This window comes from Helianthus annuus, chromosome 14, assembly GCF_002127325.2.
Source record: "Helianthus annuus cultivar XRQ/B chromosome 14, HanXRQr2.0-SUNRISE, whole genome shotgun sequence".
NCBI lineage: Eukaryota > Viridiplantae > Streptophyta > Magnoliopsida > Asterales > Asteraceae > Helianthus > Helianthus annuus.
Genome location: NC_035446.2, coordinates 144273186 through 144291646, shown reverse-complemented (window position 1 = coordinate 144291646; position 18461 = coordinate 144273186). Strand labels below are relative to the sequence as shown.

Sequence of the window (18461 nt, the reverse complement as noted above, 5' to 3'; positions counted from 1 at the left end):
AAAAAATTATCAACAATTCGATTCCCTAAACATGAATTTACAAGCTTCATAATCAAATAAACATATTTAATCCATTGTGGCTGCAATGGGTAAAAATCAATGGTACTTGTGTTAATCTGACAGGCTAAAGAATAATATACATGTTTCCTTGTTTTCCCCTTTCACTCTAGCAAACTCGATAATAACATTCAAGTTGGTAAAACTTATTTGAAGAGAAGTTGTAAGTTGACACCAACACATAATAAAAGTTTCAGTTACTTGTTCAAAAGCTCGTTCGGCTGCTAACCGAATCTGAAAGCTAGTGAAAGACGACATTTACATCTTACATGGCACTTTTAAGTGTGCTTGAGAAGGGAAAACTATAAGATGAAGCACTTCGGGTTTGGAAACATATGATTAAGACAAGGTCAAACCAAATTCATAAGCTTACACAATAATCATGGCTTTGGTTTATGCGGGTCAAGGAAAGTTTAGCATCGGACAACGTCGGTTTCTTGTGTCGAGCTAAATGTGGTAACATTTAGTACTTTTTAATTGATACAACGACACCATTTTCATTGCATAAAAAGTAAAAGAGGGAGAGAAAAAGTACAAAAAGAAGGTGGATAATTTATTTTGGCTCATTCTATACGCACCCCCCACCCTTCCTGATTACACCCCCCTTGTGAGAGGGAAACTGTCGGTCCCACGCAGGCCCCACCTATAAGTATGTGAGAGAAGGGGGGTGAAAAAAGTAAATAGGGGGGGTGTAGAAAGTAGCACCCTTTATTTTTAATGTTTTTTTTGTTTTTTTAACGAATTTATTTACTCTTGTGATGCTTAAACCCATGACCCCCAATCCTCTGGCTGGGTTACCAACCCAATGGTAATGCCTTTTTTTTGTTAAATAAGCTTAATTTTACTCAAAACGATAACTTATGTTTATGAATTAATAAAAAAAATACATCTTGATATTTTAGAACATGAGTAAAATGCTAAAATGGTCCCTGAATTTAGGTCATTTTGTCACTTCAGTATAAAAATGAAACTTTTTGTATCTGAGTGGTTTTATTTTTGTTGCCATTTTATCCAATTGGCAAACTGGGTTACAATTTTCTGTTAACTTCTCATCTTTTTTGTCGTTTCCTCAGTTAAATGAAGGGTATAATCATCATTATATATTTATGTGCCATAATATATTTTAACTAAATGAAGAAAACGACACAAAAAAGAAGAAGTTAACATAAAATTCTAACTCAGTTATTCAATTGAATGAAAATAGAAACAAATATAAAACCTAATAAGGGACTCAAATACAAAAAAAAAAACTTTTTTAAACTAAAGTGGTAAGAAGAGCCTGAAGTCAGGGACCAGTTTAATATTTTACTTTTAAAAATATAATAATAAATATGTTAAATTAAAGTTTATGACTTCACATGTCATATACACTCTCTCTCGTTAGATTAACAAAATGTTTGCAATTCTTGTAGCTGTTTAGTTGGGCATGTTTGGTTAAGTTTATTATAGTTAAAAAGGATTTTTGGAAAAGAACTTTTGGAAAAAGACTTTTTGAAAAGGAGTTTTAAAAAAAAAAAAGTGTTTGGATTAGCTTATTGATGTAAAATGACTAAAATAGGCATTTTTTTAGATATAAGGGGGTAAAGAAGGGGTATATTGGTAATTTTTAGTTTGAAAAGTTAAAAGCTGGCCAAAAAGTCACAATATTGTGACTTCTTGAAACCTTCTTTTTCTTCTTTGCAAAAAGTCATTTCTAAAAGGACTTTTGGCTTAGTCAAACACAAAAACAACTTATTGGCTTTTTGATAAGTCAATAAGCCAATAAGTTGTTTTGAAAAGCTTAGGCTGGAAGGTATGGTTTGGCTCATCCCCACGGGGATGAGCCTCCACGTAGGCGCCACGTAGGCGGCTAGCATGGGATGAGCCAAAATGAAGATGGAGGGGGATGGAGGATGGGGCCCCACCACATCCTTTAACTTTTATTTTTTATAAAAAGTATTTAACATTTAAATAAAAATACTACATAAAGGAAGATAATAAAATCCATTACATAAAAAAAATAAAAATTACATAACCTAAAAAAAAAAAATTACGCTACCTAAAATTTGGAAAAAAAAAGACTAGATTTAAAAATTTAAAACAAACACACTACTCGTCTTCGTCTTCGTCTTCGGCTCCGTCACCCTCCACAATGTTAACGTTGTTCCAAATATGTTCTACCAAATCTTGTTGAAGGTTTGCATGCGTGAAGTCGTTTGTTAGCGAGAACGAGTTTAAATCCTGTTGTGGGGGATCAACCGGGACAGTGTTCCCCCAAGATGCATTCTCATCATACTCACAAATCGCCCGACCTTCGTCTTCAATAATCATGTTATGGAGCAAAATGCAAGCGTACATACAAAGACGCAGCCTTTTTGGGGTGAACGCACGTGCCCGTTGTGCAACGATGGCCCATTTTTTTCGTAAGACACCAAAAGCGCGTTCGATGTCTTTTCTTGCAGCTTCTTGACGCTTGGCAAATTTTTTTCGTTTTTCGTCCTCGGGATACGGAATAGTCTTCACAATTGTAGACCAAGACGGATATATCCCGTCAGCAAGATAATACCCACGTCTATACTCAACCCCAGAAACTGTAAAACTTGTGTCCGGTCCCGTTCCATTAACGACATCGGTAAAGATGGCCGATTGGTATAACACGTTGAGGTCGTTGAGTGAACCAGGGAGACCAAAGAAAGAATGCCATATCCACAAATCTTGTGATGCCACAGCTTCAAGTATCACAGTTGGATAGCCGTGATCACCTCGCGTATATTGGCCGCGCCACGCAGTCGGGCAATTATGCCACCCCCAATGCATACAGTCAATGCTACCAAGCATTCCCGGAAACCCGTGCCTTGCTTCATGCGCTTGGTACAACTGTTGAACATCATACGCGTTTGGTTTCCGCAAATATTTTTTGCTATACAGTTTCACCACATTATGGCAAAACCGATACAAACATTCCCGCGTAGTTCTTGCCGACATCTGTAAGTACTCGTCCAAAGCGTCGGCCACTGTCCCGTACGCCAGTTGTCGAATGGCCGCAGTACACTTTTGTAACGTTGTAAACCCTTCATAATTTCGAGCATCAGGACGTTGCGTGAAAAACGGGTCTAGGCCCGCCAAATCATTGGCAATCCTTGTGAATAAGCGGCGACTCATTCGGAACCTGCGTCTAAAAATGTCGGCGTTGTAAAGTGGCTCATCCGAAAAGTAATCGTTCACCAATTTCTCGTGCGCTCCTGTCGTATAAAATATATAAGTACGAGATAAAAAAATTAAGGACAATGAAATTTTGTAATGAAAACCTTGGCGGTCTCTGTTAATGCGTATTCGTCTGGTAATAACATTTTCACCAATTTCTTCCTCTTCCTCTTCGTCTTCCTCTTCCTCTTCGATTAAAATCTGTCCCGCCCGTAGAACAGCGTTTGCGAAAAACATCTCCTCTTCGTCATCCGAAGACGAGGGCCACCAAGGATTAGAAGCCATTGTGGGTAAAAGGATATTTTTTTTTATAAAAGTAGGGAGAAATTGGTATAAAATTGAGAGTGTTTTGGGTTGAAAGTGGGGAAATAATATTGAAAGTGGTTGAATTTATAGGAAAAAATGAATTTTTTTTTTTTTTATTAAAAAACTAGCCGTTAAACGGCTATATGGTTTGAATTTTGGGGCGGCACACCCGTCTTGGGCACGCCGGTTGTGATGATTGCCGGGCCAGGGGGGCGGTGTGGGGGTCCGGCGCCGGGCCAAGCCGGGCCAAGCCGGCCCCCATACCTTCTGGTCTTAGCCAAACATGCCCTAAAACTAAAGTTAAACTAACTTTTATAAGGCACACTTGTCAAGAAAAAAAATGATAAGGCACATTTGTCAAGAAAAAAAAGAGATTATATAAGGCCACTCGGTATGGTCCCCGTCCTCCCTCCGGCGCCGCCACATCACCACGGTCCTCCCACGCCGCCCCCCTCCGTCCCGTCCTCCCCGTCGGAGTTGTGCTGGATGCAACGGACCAAACAGGTGAGCCACCCCCCCCCCCCCCCCGCGACGCCAGTCCTCCCACACCGCCCCCTCCGTCTTCCCTCCGTCGCCGGCCTTCCCTCCGTTACCATACCCACCAGCCTAAAAACCGAGTTTGTTTTATAATTGTATGATACCAAATAAAGAAAAAGAAAAAGTAAGCATAAAAAGTTAAACATTGTCAGTTGATAAATCTAGAGTCTAGACACCCAACGGTTACTCAACTGCCTATTGTGCAATGCCCTCTTTCAATGAAATTATGCTTTTTTCAATTGTTAAAGTCCTCACACTTTACCAATTTTTGATTCCATTACTACTTTACGCATCTAATCATCATCACACAATTGAAATTTCATATCACAACCCTAATAATCCTCAACATTCTGGTCCATTTCTGCTATATGTTCTTCTAATGATCACAAGTTGTTAACACTTACAGAAATATTTAATGGATCCTCCCAGAGGGTTTTTGCTGCATCTATGGAACTTCATCTGTTTTTTACCTTATTTCATCGGTCTTCTTCTTGTGGGTGTTCTTAAAGGTCAGCTTTTTATTTTGTTTTCTGCTTCAAACTTATTATTATTTGAACCCTTCTAACCTGTGTTTAATTTTCAGGTGTTATTGTTGCCCCAATAGTTTGTGTTATTATGACTGTTGGGAATTCTGCTATTGTTTTGGGGCTTTGGCCTGCACATGCTGTCTGGGCTTATTTTTGCATTTTAAGGTGCTTTGTTTGATTAGTTTTCTTGTTGGGCTGTCTTGCTTTTTTGCTGTTTGTGTATATGTATGTGTGATTATATATTGTTGGTTTGGATTGTATGGCAGTGCGAAACGACTAGGGCCGGTGATGAAAGTGGTGGTGTGTATATTGGTTGCACCACCTTTGGCTTTATGGCTTGTTTGTGTTGTTGTGGGTAGCATTGTTGGTGGCTTAGCTTATGGGTTTCTTGGACCGGTTTTCGGTACTGTAAAGGCTGTTGGTGAAGGGAAAACCGATAAGTTTCGTCATTGTGTTACGGTAAGTAAACAAGAAAAATTGGCACAGGTTGTGTCACGGGTGTTTAGGATTGCTTATTTAAGCTAACCTATGGAGGCTATCAGCTTTATCTATACCTAATAAATAAGTAACTGGTTATGTCACGTGCTGGGAGCCCAACATTTCTTTTCTTGCTTCACCAATTCGTATTTTATTTCTTAAATTGGAAAAAAAGTTAATTTCAATCATATCTTATTTCAATAATATCGTTTTATAATGTCTGAATCTTCATTTCTAACTATTTATCATTTCTTTTATTACACGGCTTTCTAACTTAGTTAAGTTAATACAACACAATAAACTGATAACCTAAACACTATATCCGCTTGTTATAAATATATTGAATAAGTGGTTTCTTAAAAGCCCTTGATCGTGAGCTTTTTGGAACAGAACCATCCTTATAAAATTAATTATCTGACTAGTGTTTAATTTATATCACGTAATGACTTTAGATGTGTACATGTTCTTATAAAATGTGGCTGACAGGACGGGGTTTGGGATACAATCAAGTGGAGTTTAACCTTTGTTAGAGACTTAATGGACGTATGTTTATATTCGTACTTCTCAATGACGGATGATCTACGGAAACAAGACCCTCCAGGGGGTAGAATTGAAATTAGGTTCGACATGTTTTAACTTTTAATGTTTAGAAAATGAGTCATTTAGGCTCAATTACATGTTAAAAAGCTCGTTTTGTTGTTGGTGTTGCAGGGTGGTTTGTGTTCCTATAGCGCTCGTTGTTGGGTTGCTAGGGTTTGCGGTTGACTTTCCAGTGATCACAGTTATTGCAGTCCTTAAAGGCCCGTATATGTTGCTAAAAGGGTGGCACCGCTTGTTTCATGATTGTATAGGCCGAGAAGGCCCGTTTTTGGAAAGTATCTGTGTGCCATTTGCAGGTCTTGCAATCTTATTGTGGCCTTTTGCTGTTGCTGGAGCTGTGTTGGCGTCCATGTTGGCTGGAATCTTTCTTGGTTTTTATGCAGCTGTTGTTGCATATCAGGTCAATCCTCATCTCTTATTGTTTGACTTTCAAAGTCAAACAAAATTCTTTTATACTACAAAGTCAACAACTATTATAACAGCTTTATATTGAATCTAAATTGACCATGCAAGTATACATTTTGAAAAGGTGGATGTTGAAAATGTAGACAATTCGATCTCAATTTTGAGTATGAAAGGTAATAGATTTGACCATAAAAGTCAAACTGTAACAGGAGTCATCTTTCTATCTGGGGATTTGCTATATTGTAGCTGCATTGTCGATCTATGATGAATACAGCAACGATATTCTTGACATGCCTGAAGGATCTTGCTTTCCAAGGTATAATTACCGTTCTCTCTATAATAACTTAACGGTTTGTTACTTAACCTCTGTCTTCTTGGCTAATTTTCCACATGAACAGACCTAGGTACCGAAAGAATGCGGGCTTGCAATCTGGTTCAACAACACCTTCAGTCTCAAGACCAGTTTCCTTCAAAAACCCACCATCTCGGTCTAGTTCTTTCACCAACCCCATGATCGAGTTGAAACCCTTGGTGGTTAGTTACTCGGACCATTTACTTTACAAACATACTATAAAAGGTGGCCGTTACGATCTGAGTAATGTGTTAATGTTAGTAAAATTTTAAACTTAGCTAAAATGGAAAGTAGTCAAATGTGTTGTGACCAGGTCAAACAAGTCAAAAAACCCTAGTAATGCTACAACATTATGATTTTTATAATCTTTGTTAACTATATTTAAAATTGAGATATTGGATTTAAATAACCTCAGCTTTCACCATTTGACCGATAACACTTCCAACTTACGAATTGTACCACGCCACTCCCAACTTTCAACTTATTTTCCTCTGGCACTCCCAAACTAATTGAACCCTAACCTAGTTAGTTTTTTTTGCTGACGTGGCTTTTTTGATGATGTGGCACTTGTTTACTGACGTGGCATCTGACGTCAGCTAACTGGGAAAGGGTTCAGTTAGTTTGGGAGTGCCAAAGGAAAATAAGTTGAAAGTTGGGAGTGACGTGGTACAATTCGTAAGTTGGAGTGTTATCGGCCAAATGGTGAAACCTTGAAAGTTGAGGTTATTTAAATCCAATATCCCTTTAAAATTCTAACAATTGCACAAGAAAGTGTGGGGCCGGCTGCCCAACAAGAGTAATTTTTAACTATATTTAAAAATTACTTGTTTTATTTCCGTTACCCAACCCGCCAACATTTCCACCTCTAACATATAATATTAATATAATTTGCTAAACTTGATCCAATAAATGGTGTAGTTGCTCGATAGCTTATTTCAAGAATGTCGTCGACAAGGTGAATTTATGGTTTTAGATGGAGTAATAACCGTTAAAGAGATTGATGATGCAAAATCCGGGAAAGCTAGCGGAAGAGTGATTAGTATCGGTCTCCCAGCTTATTGTCTTTTCCAGACGCTTTTACGGTCTGCAAAAGCCAACAGTACCGGCATTTTACTAGGTAAACGAAAACGTTATGAATTCCAATATTGAAAACAGTTCTTATTAACATTTCGTTATAATGAAAATTGTTTGCTCTCATTTTGCACTCTAGAGGATAATGTGACGGAGATAAATACTGCAAACAGGCCAAAAGATGGGTTCTATGACTGGTTCTTGAATCCACTTTTAGTCATGAAAGACCAGATTAAAGCTCAGAATCTTACTGATTCAGAAGCCGAATACTTGGGGAAACTAGTGATGTTGAGTGGTGATGCTGAGAAGCTGAAAAACTCGAATATTGGCCCACCGCCGGAATCAGAGCTTAGACGGGCTGAGCTTGATGCATTGGCCCGAAGGTAATAACGAATGTGGTGTGTCATGGTGGCAACTGGCAAGACCGGGTTGGGTAGCTGGTCAAAACTAGTTGAGACCAAAACGGGCCAGGTTGACCAAAAAACATTATCGTTAACTTTCTAATACATTAAATATGATTACAACAACAACCGTACCCAGTATAATCCCACATATAGCGAAGCTATTGATAGGGTCTGGGGAGGGTAGAATGTAGGCACGCCTTACCTCTATCCCAGGGGATAGAGAGGCTGCTTCCAGTGAGACCCCCGGCTCAATACATTAAATATGATTGCAAAATCAATATTTGTTACCTTTTTAAGTGACTGGGCAACTTCGCATCCTTTTGACCCGTTTGGCCCTTTTGGGTCGGAATTGCCATCTCTACCCGTGTTCGGTCTGCGTAACACCTTGTTTTTTATATGTTTTCATCAAGTTGATGTTGTGCTGATCAATGTATATATCTTGTGAAAGACTTCAAGGGATCACAAAGTCAATATCAAGGTACCCAACATACAGAAGGCGTTTTGAGAATAGCATAAAGGCGATATCGGAAGAACTTGACCGGAGGGACACTAATAGACGTGGGTCAGGATCGGGATCGGAGAGTACATTTGGCCGAAGGTTTAGCAACCAGAGATCTTTTAAAACTAAAACGAGTAACCAAGAAGATGATCAAGAGGTTGAAAGAGATATTGATGTAGTATAATTGGATTTTCCTTGTATTTAATCTTGATAGTCTATCAATAGAGATGTTGATGTACTATAATTGGATTTTACTTGTATTTAATCTTGATGTAGTTAATCAGATTTCTAACAACAGCAGAATGTTAGTGGATATAGTATTGCAGGAAACGATAGCGTGTTCTTTTCTCTGGATCTTCAACATAGCGAAAATTAAATAGTTAGACTGGAATGAGTGGTGTAATTTTGACGTTTCATTATTCTTTGAATTTGTATTTGTTATTCCTAGCTTCTTTATCTATACTATATTAGGGGTAGGGGCGCTCCACTAGTGATGGGATTCCATCACTCACAACATCCAATCAAGTTCCGCCATGTCATCGAGCTTCATTCCATCACTAGTGATGATGGATTTTAGTGGAAATACCCATCCATCACTTTTTTTATAAACTCCTTCATATCGGCGGTCATCCTCCTCTTCAACGGTCATATAACAACGCGTGTTCATGGCCACGCTTAAACTTTTCCACGCGTGATAAACGGCACCGGCGGTGGTGTTTAACGGTATTCCACGCATGGTCTTTTGGTCATAATGGGGTGCCCCGGGTGGCCTTATAATGCATGAGAAAGTGGCAATTTAAGATACTCAACAAATAAGGACTTTTTCCATCTTAATTTATAAATACATCCCTAAAATGAGGGTAAATTGGTCTTTTAAATAATAATTATATTTTAGTCCTTCCATCTTATTACACTTAAATCCCTACGTTTTAACATAATTATAGATAATTAGTTACACTTTTCCCCCTCCACAACAACCTTATAATTCTTTTACGTATTCTTGTCATATCTTATAAAATATTTAAAAAAAATCTAAAAGTAATGTGACGACCTACTCATTTTTGTAGACTTTTCGATAGTTGTCTTGATTAATATTGACGTGTGGATTAAAAGATACAAGTAGTTGATGTCTTAGTGTACAAGTGATTACAGCCCAACATGCTTAGTTATTATCCTAGAATGTTTAATAGCTACAGAATGTCAAGTGATTAAATACCGTCAATTTAATCCTCTCATCAAAATTACACTTTAATCCCTCATCTTTAACAAAATTATAGATAATTAGTTAGTAGTTACCATTTGTCCCCTTATAAAAAAACTTACTCCCCCTCCCACACGATTTTTAAAAGGCCATAACTTTTTTTGTACGTTAATATATATATTTTTTTTAAATTACACCATATAAACGGTATTTATTCTCTTTAATTTGAGTATAGTATTACTGTAGTTTTTTAATTATAAAATTGATATGTTACGTGATTAACATTGTCTAAGGTGAGTAATAACTGAATCGTTAACCAATTCCGAACAGAAATCAACCAAAAACTGATTTACCAAAACACGAATTAACCAAAAATGGTCATCGATTTTTTTACCCTCATTTAACCAAAATTAACTAAATGGAACCATTCATATTTTCATATATTTCTAGCTTTTATACCTTCATTCATGTATTTCATATATATACCCCCATTTTATGTATTTATATATCCATTTCATGTATTTATACCTAAATTTCATGTACTTCTAATAAAAAATATTAACCAAAGTTTGGTTTTGGCTATTAACCGAAATTAAAAGAATTAAACAAAAAAAACCGCCAATCCAAATGAATAAACCAACCGATTAACTGAAAATGAATTGGTTAATAAAATAGACTAATCGATGACAATGTCTAACCAACCAAACAATGCACACCGTGACAATGTCTATGTTTCCCGCCGAATCGCGTGCTATTATTGGTTAATAACCAAAACCGGTTATCGATGAGCAATAACTAAATCGTTAAACTAAACTAAACCAAACCAAAAACAACTTAAATCAACCAAAAACTGAATTAACTGAAAACCAAAAACCGGTTATCAATTATTTGTACTCTCGTTTAACCAAAATTAGCTGAATCGAACCGAATCATTTATATTTTCATACATTTCTAGCTTTTATACTTCCTGTTCATATGTTTCATATTTTATATCTCCATTTCATATATTTATACTTTCATTTCATGTATTTATACCTCAATTTCATATATTTCTAAGCAAAAGTTTTAGCCTAAGTTTGATTTTTACTATTAACTAAAATTAAATGAAACAAACCAAAAACCACTAATCTATCCGAGTAAACCTAATTGATTAACTGAAAACCGATTGGTTAATGAAATAGACTAACCGATGACTTTGGTTTCAGCTTCGGTCGAGGATAATAACCGAACCAACCGAACCATTCACAACCCAATGAAATGGATTACCCGATTACTTCGCTTTTGATATATATCTATCACAATAATCACAATGATACTACAATAAATATTATATGAATAAAAAAACTACAGAAAACGAGTATCATGTGTCATGTTTTTATTTCTTTCTTATACTCTTCAAATTTTATCTTATAGACGGTTTCTATTTTTGCCATTAATTATAAACTACTTTGTACTAATTTATTAAACCAATATGATGTTTTGTTTCTCAACAGATTTTTAACCTTTGCTAGTTGATACCAAAATATATTGTTAGAGTGTGCTTCTATTGATAAGTGTGGGGCGCGAGGGGAGGCTACCTAAACATTTTGTTTTGGCGCTTGCCAATGGTAAAGCTTTAGATTTTTGTCCGGGGGGTCGGAAGTCACCGGACCTAAAATTATACCTAAAAAATTATAAAACCGGGGTATCGAAAACGTATATACCTAAAAAATTCTATACGGAAACTACATACCGGACACTACTGAGCGAAAAGTTCAGGGGTCCCCCCAGCCCCAACTATGCTACGCCCATGGCGCTTGGGTACCGAGTATAACATCATTCTTTATCTCGTGGTACTAAAAAATTTCACGAAAGGAGGTGTTGAAACCACCGAACATTCCGTTCATGGCTATTCCCTCATTTTTCACATGGTCAATCATCTCATGCCACCTAAGCATTTCTTTTCATTTTTATTCAATTGGTTGTAGGACGAGTGAGAAGGAAAAAACTCATCCCCTAGCCCCTTTTGGGATGAAAAACCGAAATTGAAATATGCTGACATGACACTGATGTGAAGAAGAGGGAGTTACGAAATAAGCGGGGAGAAAAGGATCCATACATGACATAATGACATTAAGCTATGTCATGTTACTCCTAAATAACTTGTTTTTTTTCTTAAAATCACATTTCATTGTAGGCTAGAAAAATGAAATAGTAACACATGAGGTGCAAATGTGCAATGCATCTTCATTTCTTTGTCTTTGACTTTCGAACTCGTCGTCCACGTAGTTTTTCACAAATCTGTATAATAATCACATCAATGGTGTTGGAGCAGTTGAAAATCAAATCATTCACCCCAATTTTCAATTCATACCCGCTTCTTCTCTGTCACTACCCCTTCATCTATAAAATACCAGAAAAAAACATCCTTTGACTTTCTACAAGTCATGCGATCCAGATCTCATTCATCATCTCAAACTGCCATATGAATGATATTATGATGGCAAGGTTTTTACCCGTATTGTTGGTATTCTGTTTGATCAACGTCGGGTCGGGTCAAGAAGCCCCGTACAGGATCCACACATTGTTTTCAGTTGAATGCCAGAATTACTTCGACTGGCAGACGGTGGGCCTGGTTCACAGCTTCCGGAAGGCCCGTCAACCCGGCCCGATTACCCGTCTTCTTAGCTGCACTGATGAAGAGAAGAAGAAGTATAAAGGAATGAACTTGGCTCCCACTTTTGAAGTTCCTTCTATGAGTAGACACCCTAGAACTGGTGACTGGTAATTTTAGTCAATTTTGTTTATGAATATATTATTTATATGTGATGAAATTAGGTTTGTTAGTTTATTTGGGTTTGGGTGTTTTAGTAAATGGGCATGTGTGTTTTTGTACCTAATTGTGCATGCATGATTGTTGCTTAGGGTTTTTTTTTTTTTTTTGATTTTGTGTTTTGAAAGTAATTATATAACATTTAATTAATCAGAATCAGATAATTAGCTGCAGGGGATAGTAGTTAGATATGTTTTAAGTTTGACAATCAGATAATTATTTGTTTCGAGTGTTTGAAAAAAGTTATTTTTTTAAGGATTTACATGTAAAATGATCATAAATTTAATATAAGTTTTGGTTAAGTTATTCAAATAATCGAGATCACTTCACTACACCCAAATACTAGCAAGTGATTATGTGCAACTTGGAAGCAGTTAATCACTTTCAAAACGCAATGCCAAACAGTTTCTAAAGAAAAGCATGGAAGATTTATTAGAATGTTTGTTAGTGTCGTTCTGAATAGCTCATGAAGTTACTCAAATGTTATAGGACTCAGCGTTCTTGCAGTATAATTGTACAATAATATATCTATTTATTCAACACAGGTACCCTGCAATTAACAAACCAGCAGGAGTTGTTCATTGGCTCAAACATAGTAAAGATGCACAAAACGTTGATTGGGTTGTTATACTGGATGCTGATATGATTATCAGAGGCCCAATTTTACCATGGGAGATTGGTGCAGAGAAAGGCAGACCCGTTGCTGCATATTACGGGTTTAAAAATAATTATTTTCATAATCTTGATTTTTAACTGTTGTGGAAGTTGTTATGTTACGTCAATACTCAATAGCCTTTTACCAGTTAGGAATTTACTAAAAAGCCCTGTGTTGACAATAATTTCTTGTCGATTAGGTACCTGGTGGGATGCGATAACATACTTGCCAAATTGCACACTAAAAATCCTGAACTATGCGATAAAGTCGGTGGGCTTTTAGCCATGCATATAGACGATCTTCGGGCCTTAGCACCAATGTGGCTTTCTAAAACAGAGGAAGTAAGAGAAGACAAAGCCCATTGGGCCACAAATATAACCGGTGATATTTATGGCAAGGGATGGATCAGTGAGATGTATGGATACTCATTCGGTGCAGCAGAGGTAAATTTACATAACTAATAATAAATATCTCCATCTTCTCTATTTGTTATAAATTTATTATAAACTGTTAGCTAATGTTATGTTAATTATCAGGTGGGACTTCGACACAAAATTAACGATAACCTAATGATCTACCCAGGATATATTCCACGAGAGGGTGTTGAACCTATTCTTATGCATTACGGGTTACCGTTTTCTGTTGTAATTCTGTTAACTAGAAGGGCAATTCGGCCATATAAAATGACCGAATTGGCCTTCTCGTTAACAGAAAAAATGGATTAAATTAACCCAGTGGACTGAAATGGCAACGGTGAAACCTTTTTGGACCCACAGGTAAAAAATGAAACCTTTGGACTAACCTGGTAAAATGACCCAAACCACAGGGACCAAATTGACATTTAACTCTTTCTTTTATTACACGGGTTTCTAACTTAGTTAAGTTAATACAACACAATAAACTGATAACCTAAACACTATATCAGCTTGTTATAAATATATCCAATCAGTGGTTTTTTTAAAAGCCCTTGATCATGAGCTTTTTGGAACAGAACCGTTCTTATAAAATTAATTATCTGACTAGTGTTTATTAATTTATATCACGTAATGACTTTAGATGTGTACATGTTCTTATAAAATGTGGCTGACAGGACGGGGTTTGGGATACAATCAAGTGGAGTTTAACCTTTGTTAGAGACTTAATGGACGTATGTTTATATTCGTACTTCTCAATGACGGATGATCTACGGAAACAAGACCCTCCAGGGGGTAGAATCGAAATTAGGTTCGACATGTTTTAACTTTTAATGTTTAAAAAATGAGTCATTTAGGCTCAACTACATGTTAAAAAGCTCGTTTTGTTGTTGGTGTTGCAGGGTGGTTTGTGTTCCTATAGCGCTCGTTGTTGGGTTGCTAGGGTTTGCGGTTGACTTTCCAGTGATCACAGTTATTGCAGTCCTTAAAGGCCCGTATATGTTGCTAAAAGGGTGGCACCGCTTGTTTCATGATTGTATAGGCCGAGAAGGCCCGTTTTTGGAAAGTATCTGTGTGCCATTTGCAGGTCTTGCAATCTTATTGTGGCCTTTTGCTGTTGCTGGAGCTGTGTTGGCGTCCATGTTGGCTGGAATCTTTCTTGGTTTTTATGCAGCTGTTGTTGCATATCAGGTCAATCATCATCTCTTATTGTTTGACTTTCAATGTCAAACAAACATCGTTTATACTACAAAGTCAACAGCTATTATAACAGCTTTATATTGAATCTAAATTGACCATGCAAGTATACATTTTGAAAAGGTGGATGTTGAAAATGTAGCCAATTCGATCTCAATTTTGAGTATGAAAGGTAATAGATTTGACCATAAAAGTCAAACTGTAACAGGAGTCATCTTTCTATCTGGGGATTTGCTATATTGTAGCTACATTGTCGATCTATGATGAATACAGCAACGATATTCTCGACATGCCTGAAGGATCTTGCTTTCCAAGGTATAATTACCGTTCTCTTGACAGTTTGTTACTTAACCTCTGTCTTCTTGGCTAATCTTCCACATGAACAGACCTAGGTACCGAAAGAATGCGGGCTTGCAATCCGGTTCAACAACACCTTCAGTCTCAAGACCAGTTTCCTTCAAAAACCCACCATCTCGGTCTAGTTCTTTCACCAACCCCATGATCGAGTTGAAACCCTTGGTGGTTAGTTACTCGAACCATTTACTTTACAAACATACTATTAAAAGGTGGCAGTTACGATCTGAGTAATGTGTTAATGACTTAATGTTAGTAAAATTTTAAACTTAGCTAAAATGGAAAGTAGTCAAATGTGTTGTGACCAGGTCAAACAAGTCAAAAGACCCTAGTAATGCTACAACATTATGATTTTTATAATCTTTGTAATACATTGACTATATTTAAAATTGAGATATTGGATTTAAATAACCTCAGCTTTCACCATTTGACCGATAACACTTCCAACTTACGAATTGTACCACGCCACTCCTAACTTTCAACTTATTTTCCTCTAGCACTTCCAAACTAACTGAACCATAACCTAGTTAGTTTTTTTTGCTGATGTGGCCTTTTTGATGACGTGGCACTTGTTTACTGACGTGGCATCTGACGTCAGCTAACTGGGAAAGGGTTCAGTTAGTTTGGGAGTGCCAAAGGAAAATAAGTTGAAAGTTGGGAGTGACGTGGTACAATTCGTAAGTTGGAGTGTTATCGGCCAAATGGTGAAACCTTGAAAGTTGAGGTTATTTAAATCCAATATCCCTTTAAAATTCTAACAATTGCACAAGAAAGTGTGGGGCCGGCTGCCCAACAAGAGTAATTTTTAACTATATTTAATAATTACTTGTTTTGATCCGTTACCCAACCCGCCAACATTTCCACCTCTAACATATAATATTAATATAATTTGCTAAACTTGATCCAATAAATGGTGTAGTTGCTCGATAGCTTATTTCAAGAATGTCGTCGACAAGGTGAATTTATGGTTTTAGATGGAGTAATAACCGTTAAAGAGATTGATGATGCAAAATCCGGGAAAGCTAGCGGAAGAGTGATTAGTATCGGTCTCCCAGCTTATTGTCTTTTTCAGACGCTTTTACGGTCTGCAAAAGCCAACAGTACCGGCATTTTACTAGGTAAACGAAAACGTTATGAGTTCCAATATTGAAAACAGTTCTTATTAACATTTTGTTATAATGAAAATTGTTTGCTCTCATTTTGTACTCTAGAGGATAATGTGACGGAGATAAATACTGCAAACAGGCCAAAAGATGGGTTCTATGACTGGTTCTTGAATCCACTTTTAGTCATGAAAGACCAGATTAAAGCTCAGAATCTTACTGATTCAGAAGCGGAATACTTGGGGAAACTAGTGATGTTGAGTGGTGATGCTGAGAAGCTGAAAAACTCGAATATTGGCCCACCGCCGGAATCAGAGCTTAGACGGGCTGAGCTTGATGCATTGGCCCGAAGGTAATAACAAATGTGGTGTGTCATGGTGGCAAGACCGGGTTGGGTAGCTGGTCAAAACTAGTTGAGACCAAAACGGGCCAGGTTGACCAAAAAACATTATCGTTAACTTTCTAATACATTAAATATGATTGCAAAATCAATATTTGTTACCTTTTTAAGTGGCTGGGCAACTTCGCATCCTTTTGACCCGTTCGGCCCTTTTGGGTCGGAATTGCCATCTCTACCCGTGTTCGGTCTGCGTAACACCTTGTTTTTTAATATGTTTTCATCAAGTTGATGTTGTTCTGATCAATGTATATATCTTGGAAAAGACTTCAAGGGATCACAAAGTCAATATCAAGGTACCCGACATACAGAAGGCGTTTTGAGAATAGCATAAAGGCGATATCAGAAGAACTTGACCGGAGGGATACTAATAGACGTGGGTCAGTATCAGGATCGGGGTCGGAGAGTACATTTGGCCGAAGGTTTAGCAACCAGAGATCTTTTAAAACTAAAACGAGTAACCAAGAAGATGATCAAGAGGTTGAAAGAGATATTGATGTAGTATAATTGGATTTTCCTTGTATTTAATCTTGATAGTCTATCAATAGAGATGTTGATGTAGTATAATTGGATTTTACTTGTATTTAATCTTGATGTAGTTAATCAGATTTCTAACAACAGCAGAATGCTAGTGGATATAGTATTGCAGGAAACGGTAGCGTGTTCTTTTATTTGGATCTTCAACATAGCGAAAGTTAAATAGTTAGACTGGAATGAGTGGTGTAATTGTTACGTTTGATTATTCTTTGTATTTGTATTTGTTCTTCCTAGCTTCTTGCTAGTTATTACTTAATATACACTATTTATCTGCTGTTGGAAAAAGTTAAGTAGTTTAAATTTTAAATATTCCCTATAATTTAAAGTCGCTACTATCACGATCACGATTACGAAAATAAAGTCACTATGCTCTTAACCCGGGCCGTCAAATGAATTTGCAAAGTCCACGCTCTTAATGTTGTGTCTATTAAATGACCATTTAAAGAGTATTAATAATTAATAAATTCTTTATATCTATACTCATCTTAAATTAATTATATATCTGTAATAACTTTTTTTTGGAGGCTAGATCACCCGGTTAGGCCTTTGGCCTTTGATCACCCAGGTCACGAGTAGGAACTTGCGGTTGGCATATTATTGTCAGTTTGAACCGGTGCCATAGTTCGCCCCCCGCAAGATTCAACCCTAAGACCTTCCGGATAGGAACCTCACATAAATGGGTAAACCTTCTCACCTCCCCTCAAACCAATTGGTCTGCGGATCATTGGCATCTGTAATAACTATTTAGATAATAAGTCTCTCATATATATATGTATTTGTTTCTTTATGTGTTATGTTTTTATTTCTTTCTTATACTCTTCAAATGGTTAAGTTTGTTCTCATATGAAAATGCGATCTAAGGATGGGAATGTGAGGATAGTTCTTGTTAGTGAAAGGTTAGGAACTATAAAATGGAGTGTTATAGCAAATGACTCTTTTATCTTATACATGGTTTCTACTGTTGTCATGTTATGGCAAATACCTCTATCTTATAGATGGTTTCTACTGTTGTCATGTTATAGCAAATGCCTCTTTTATCTTATAGATGGTTTCTGTTGTTGTCATTGAGTATAATTAGATTTTTCAAATTTATTAACCAAATATGATGTTTCATTTATGTTGAGATTAGGTTATATTACAAAACAAATTTTTAACCATTGCTAGTTGATACCTAAATATTATGTTGAGTATGTTTCTAATGAGAAGTATGGGGTGCGAGGGGAGGCCACCTAAATATTATGTTGCGGCACTTGGGCAGAGCCGGCCCTGAAGGAGGGCGGGGAGGACAACCGAACAGAGCCCGGGATTTCGTAGGGCACGCAATTTTAAAAAAAAAATCCGATATTATATATGTAAAAAAAAAATTTAATAGGG

The 18461-nt window shown here is 36.9% G+C and overlaps 3 protein-coding genes across 3 annotated transcripts; 2 read left to right on the top strand and 1 right to left on the bottom strand.

The window, feature by feature from the left end:
• Positions 1-2118: 2118 nt before the first annotated feature.
• On the bottom strand, positions 2119-3525 carry LOC110907530 (putative nuclease HARBI1). The gene is made up of 2 exons (XM_022152498.2): positions 3345-3525; positions 2119-3278 (listed from the first exon to the last, which is right to left on the bottom strand). Exons 1-2 carry the CDS (start codon positions 3523-3525, stop codon positions 2146-2148), a joined length of 1314 nt encoding a protein of 437 aa, XP_022008190.1. The 3' UTR covers positions 2119-2145.
• A 741-nt stretch (positions 3526-4266) lies between these two features.
• On the top strand, positions 4267-8748 carry LOC110904162 (uncharacterized membrane protein At3g27390-like). The gene is made up of 10 exons (XM_022149991.2): positions 4267-4592; positions 4667-4775; positions 4877-5069; positions 5574-5707; positions 5799-6087; positions 6302-6408; positions 6491-6626; positions 7363-7561; positions 7655-7898; positions 8368-8748. Exons 1-10 carry the CDS (start codon positions 4499-4501, stop codon positions 8600-8602), a joined length of 1740 nt encoding a protein of 579 aa, XP_022005683.1. The 5' UTR covers positions 4267-4498; the 3' UTR covers positions 8603-8748.
• A 4227-nt stretch (positions 8749-12975) lies between these two features.
• On the top strand, positions 12976-17264 carry LOC110904158 (uncharacterized membrane protein At3g27390-like). The gene is made up of 10 exons (XM_022149986.2): positions 12976-13147; positions 13286-13529; positions 13623-13862; positions 14177-14310; positions 14402-14690; positions 14905-15011; positions 15083-15218; positions 15970-16168; positions 16262-16505; positions 16817-17264. The coding sequence occupies exons 4-10, from the start codon at positions 14228-14230 to the stop codon at positions 17055-17057; spliced, it is 1299 nt and encodes a 432-aa protein (XP_022005678.1). The 5' UTR covers positions 12976-13147; positions 13286-13529; positions 13623-13862; positions 14177-14227; the 3' UTR covers positions 17058-17264.
• Positions 17265-18461: the final 1197 nt, after the last annotated feature.

What these genes read in the sequence shown, in the direction of transcription:
- LOC110907530 (XM_022152498.2), bottom strand. Translation starts at nt 3,525, where the DNA reads ATGGCTTCTAATCCTTGGTGGCCCTCGTCTTCGGATGACGAAGAGGAG. An exon ending in CATTAACAGAGACCGCCAAG is followed by an intron (nt 3,279 to 3,344) that starts GTTTTCATTACA and finishes TTTATACGACAG; the next exon opens with GAGCGCACGAGAAATTGGTG.
- LOC110904162 (XM_022149991.2), top strand. Translation starts at nt 4,499, where the DNA reads ATGGATCCTCCCAGAGGGTTTTTGCTGCATCTATGGAACTTCATCTGT. An exon ending in TCTTGTGGGTGTTCTTAAAG is followed by an intron (nt 4,593 to 4,666) that starts GTCAGCTTTTTA and finishes TTTAATTTTCAG; the next exon opens with GTGTTATTGTTGCCCCAATA. An exon ending in CAGCTGTTGTTGCATATCAG is followed by an intron (nt 6,088 to 6,301) that starts GTCAATCCTCAT and finishes AAACTGTAACAG; the next exon opens with GAGTCATCTTTCTATCTGGG.
- LOC110904158 (XM_022149986.2), top strand. Translation starts at nt 14,228, where the DNA reads ATGGACGTATGTTTATATTCGTACTTCTCAATGACGGATGATCTACGG. An exon ending in GAAGGATCTTGCTTTCCAAG is followed by an intron (nt 15,012 to 15,082) that starts GTATAATTACCG and finishes CCACATGAACAG; the next exon opens with ACCTAGGTACCGAAAGAATG. An exon ending in TCGAGTTGAAACCCTTGGTG is followed by an intron (nt 15,219 to 15,969) that starts GTTAGTTACTCG and finishes TAAATGGTGTAG; the next exon opens with TTGCTCGATAGCTTATTTCA.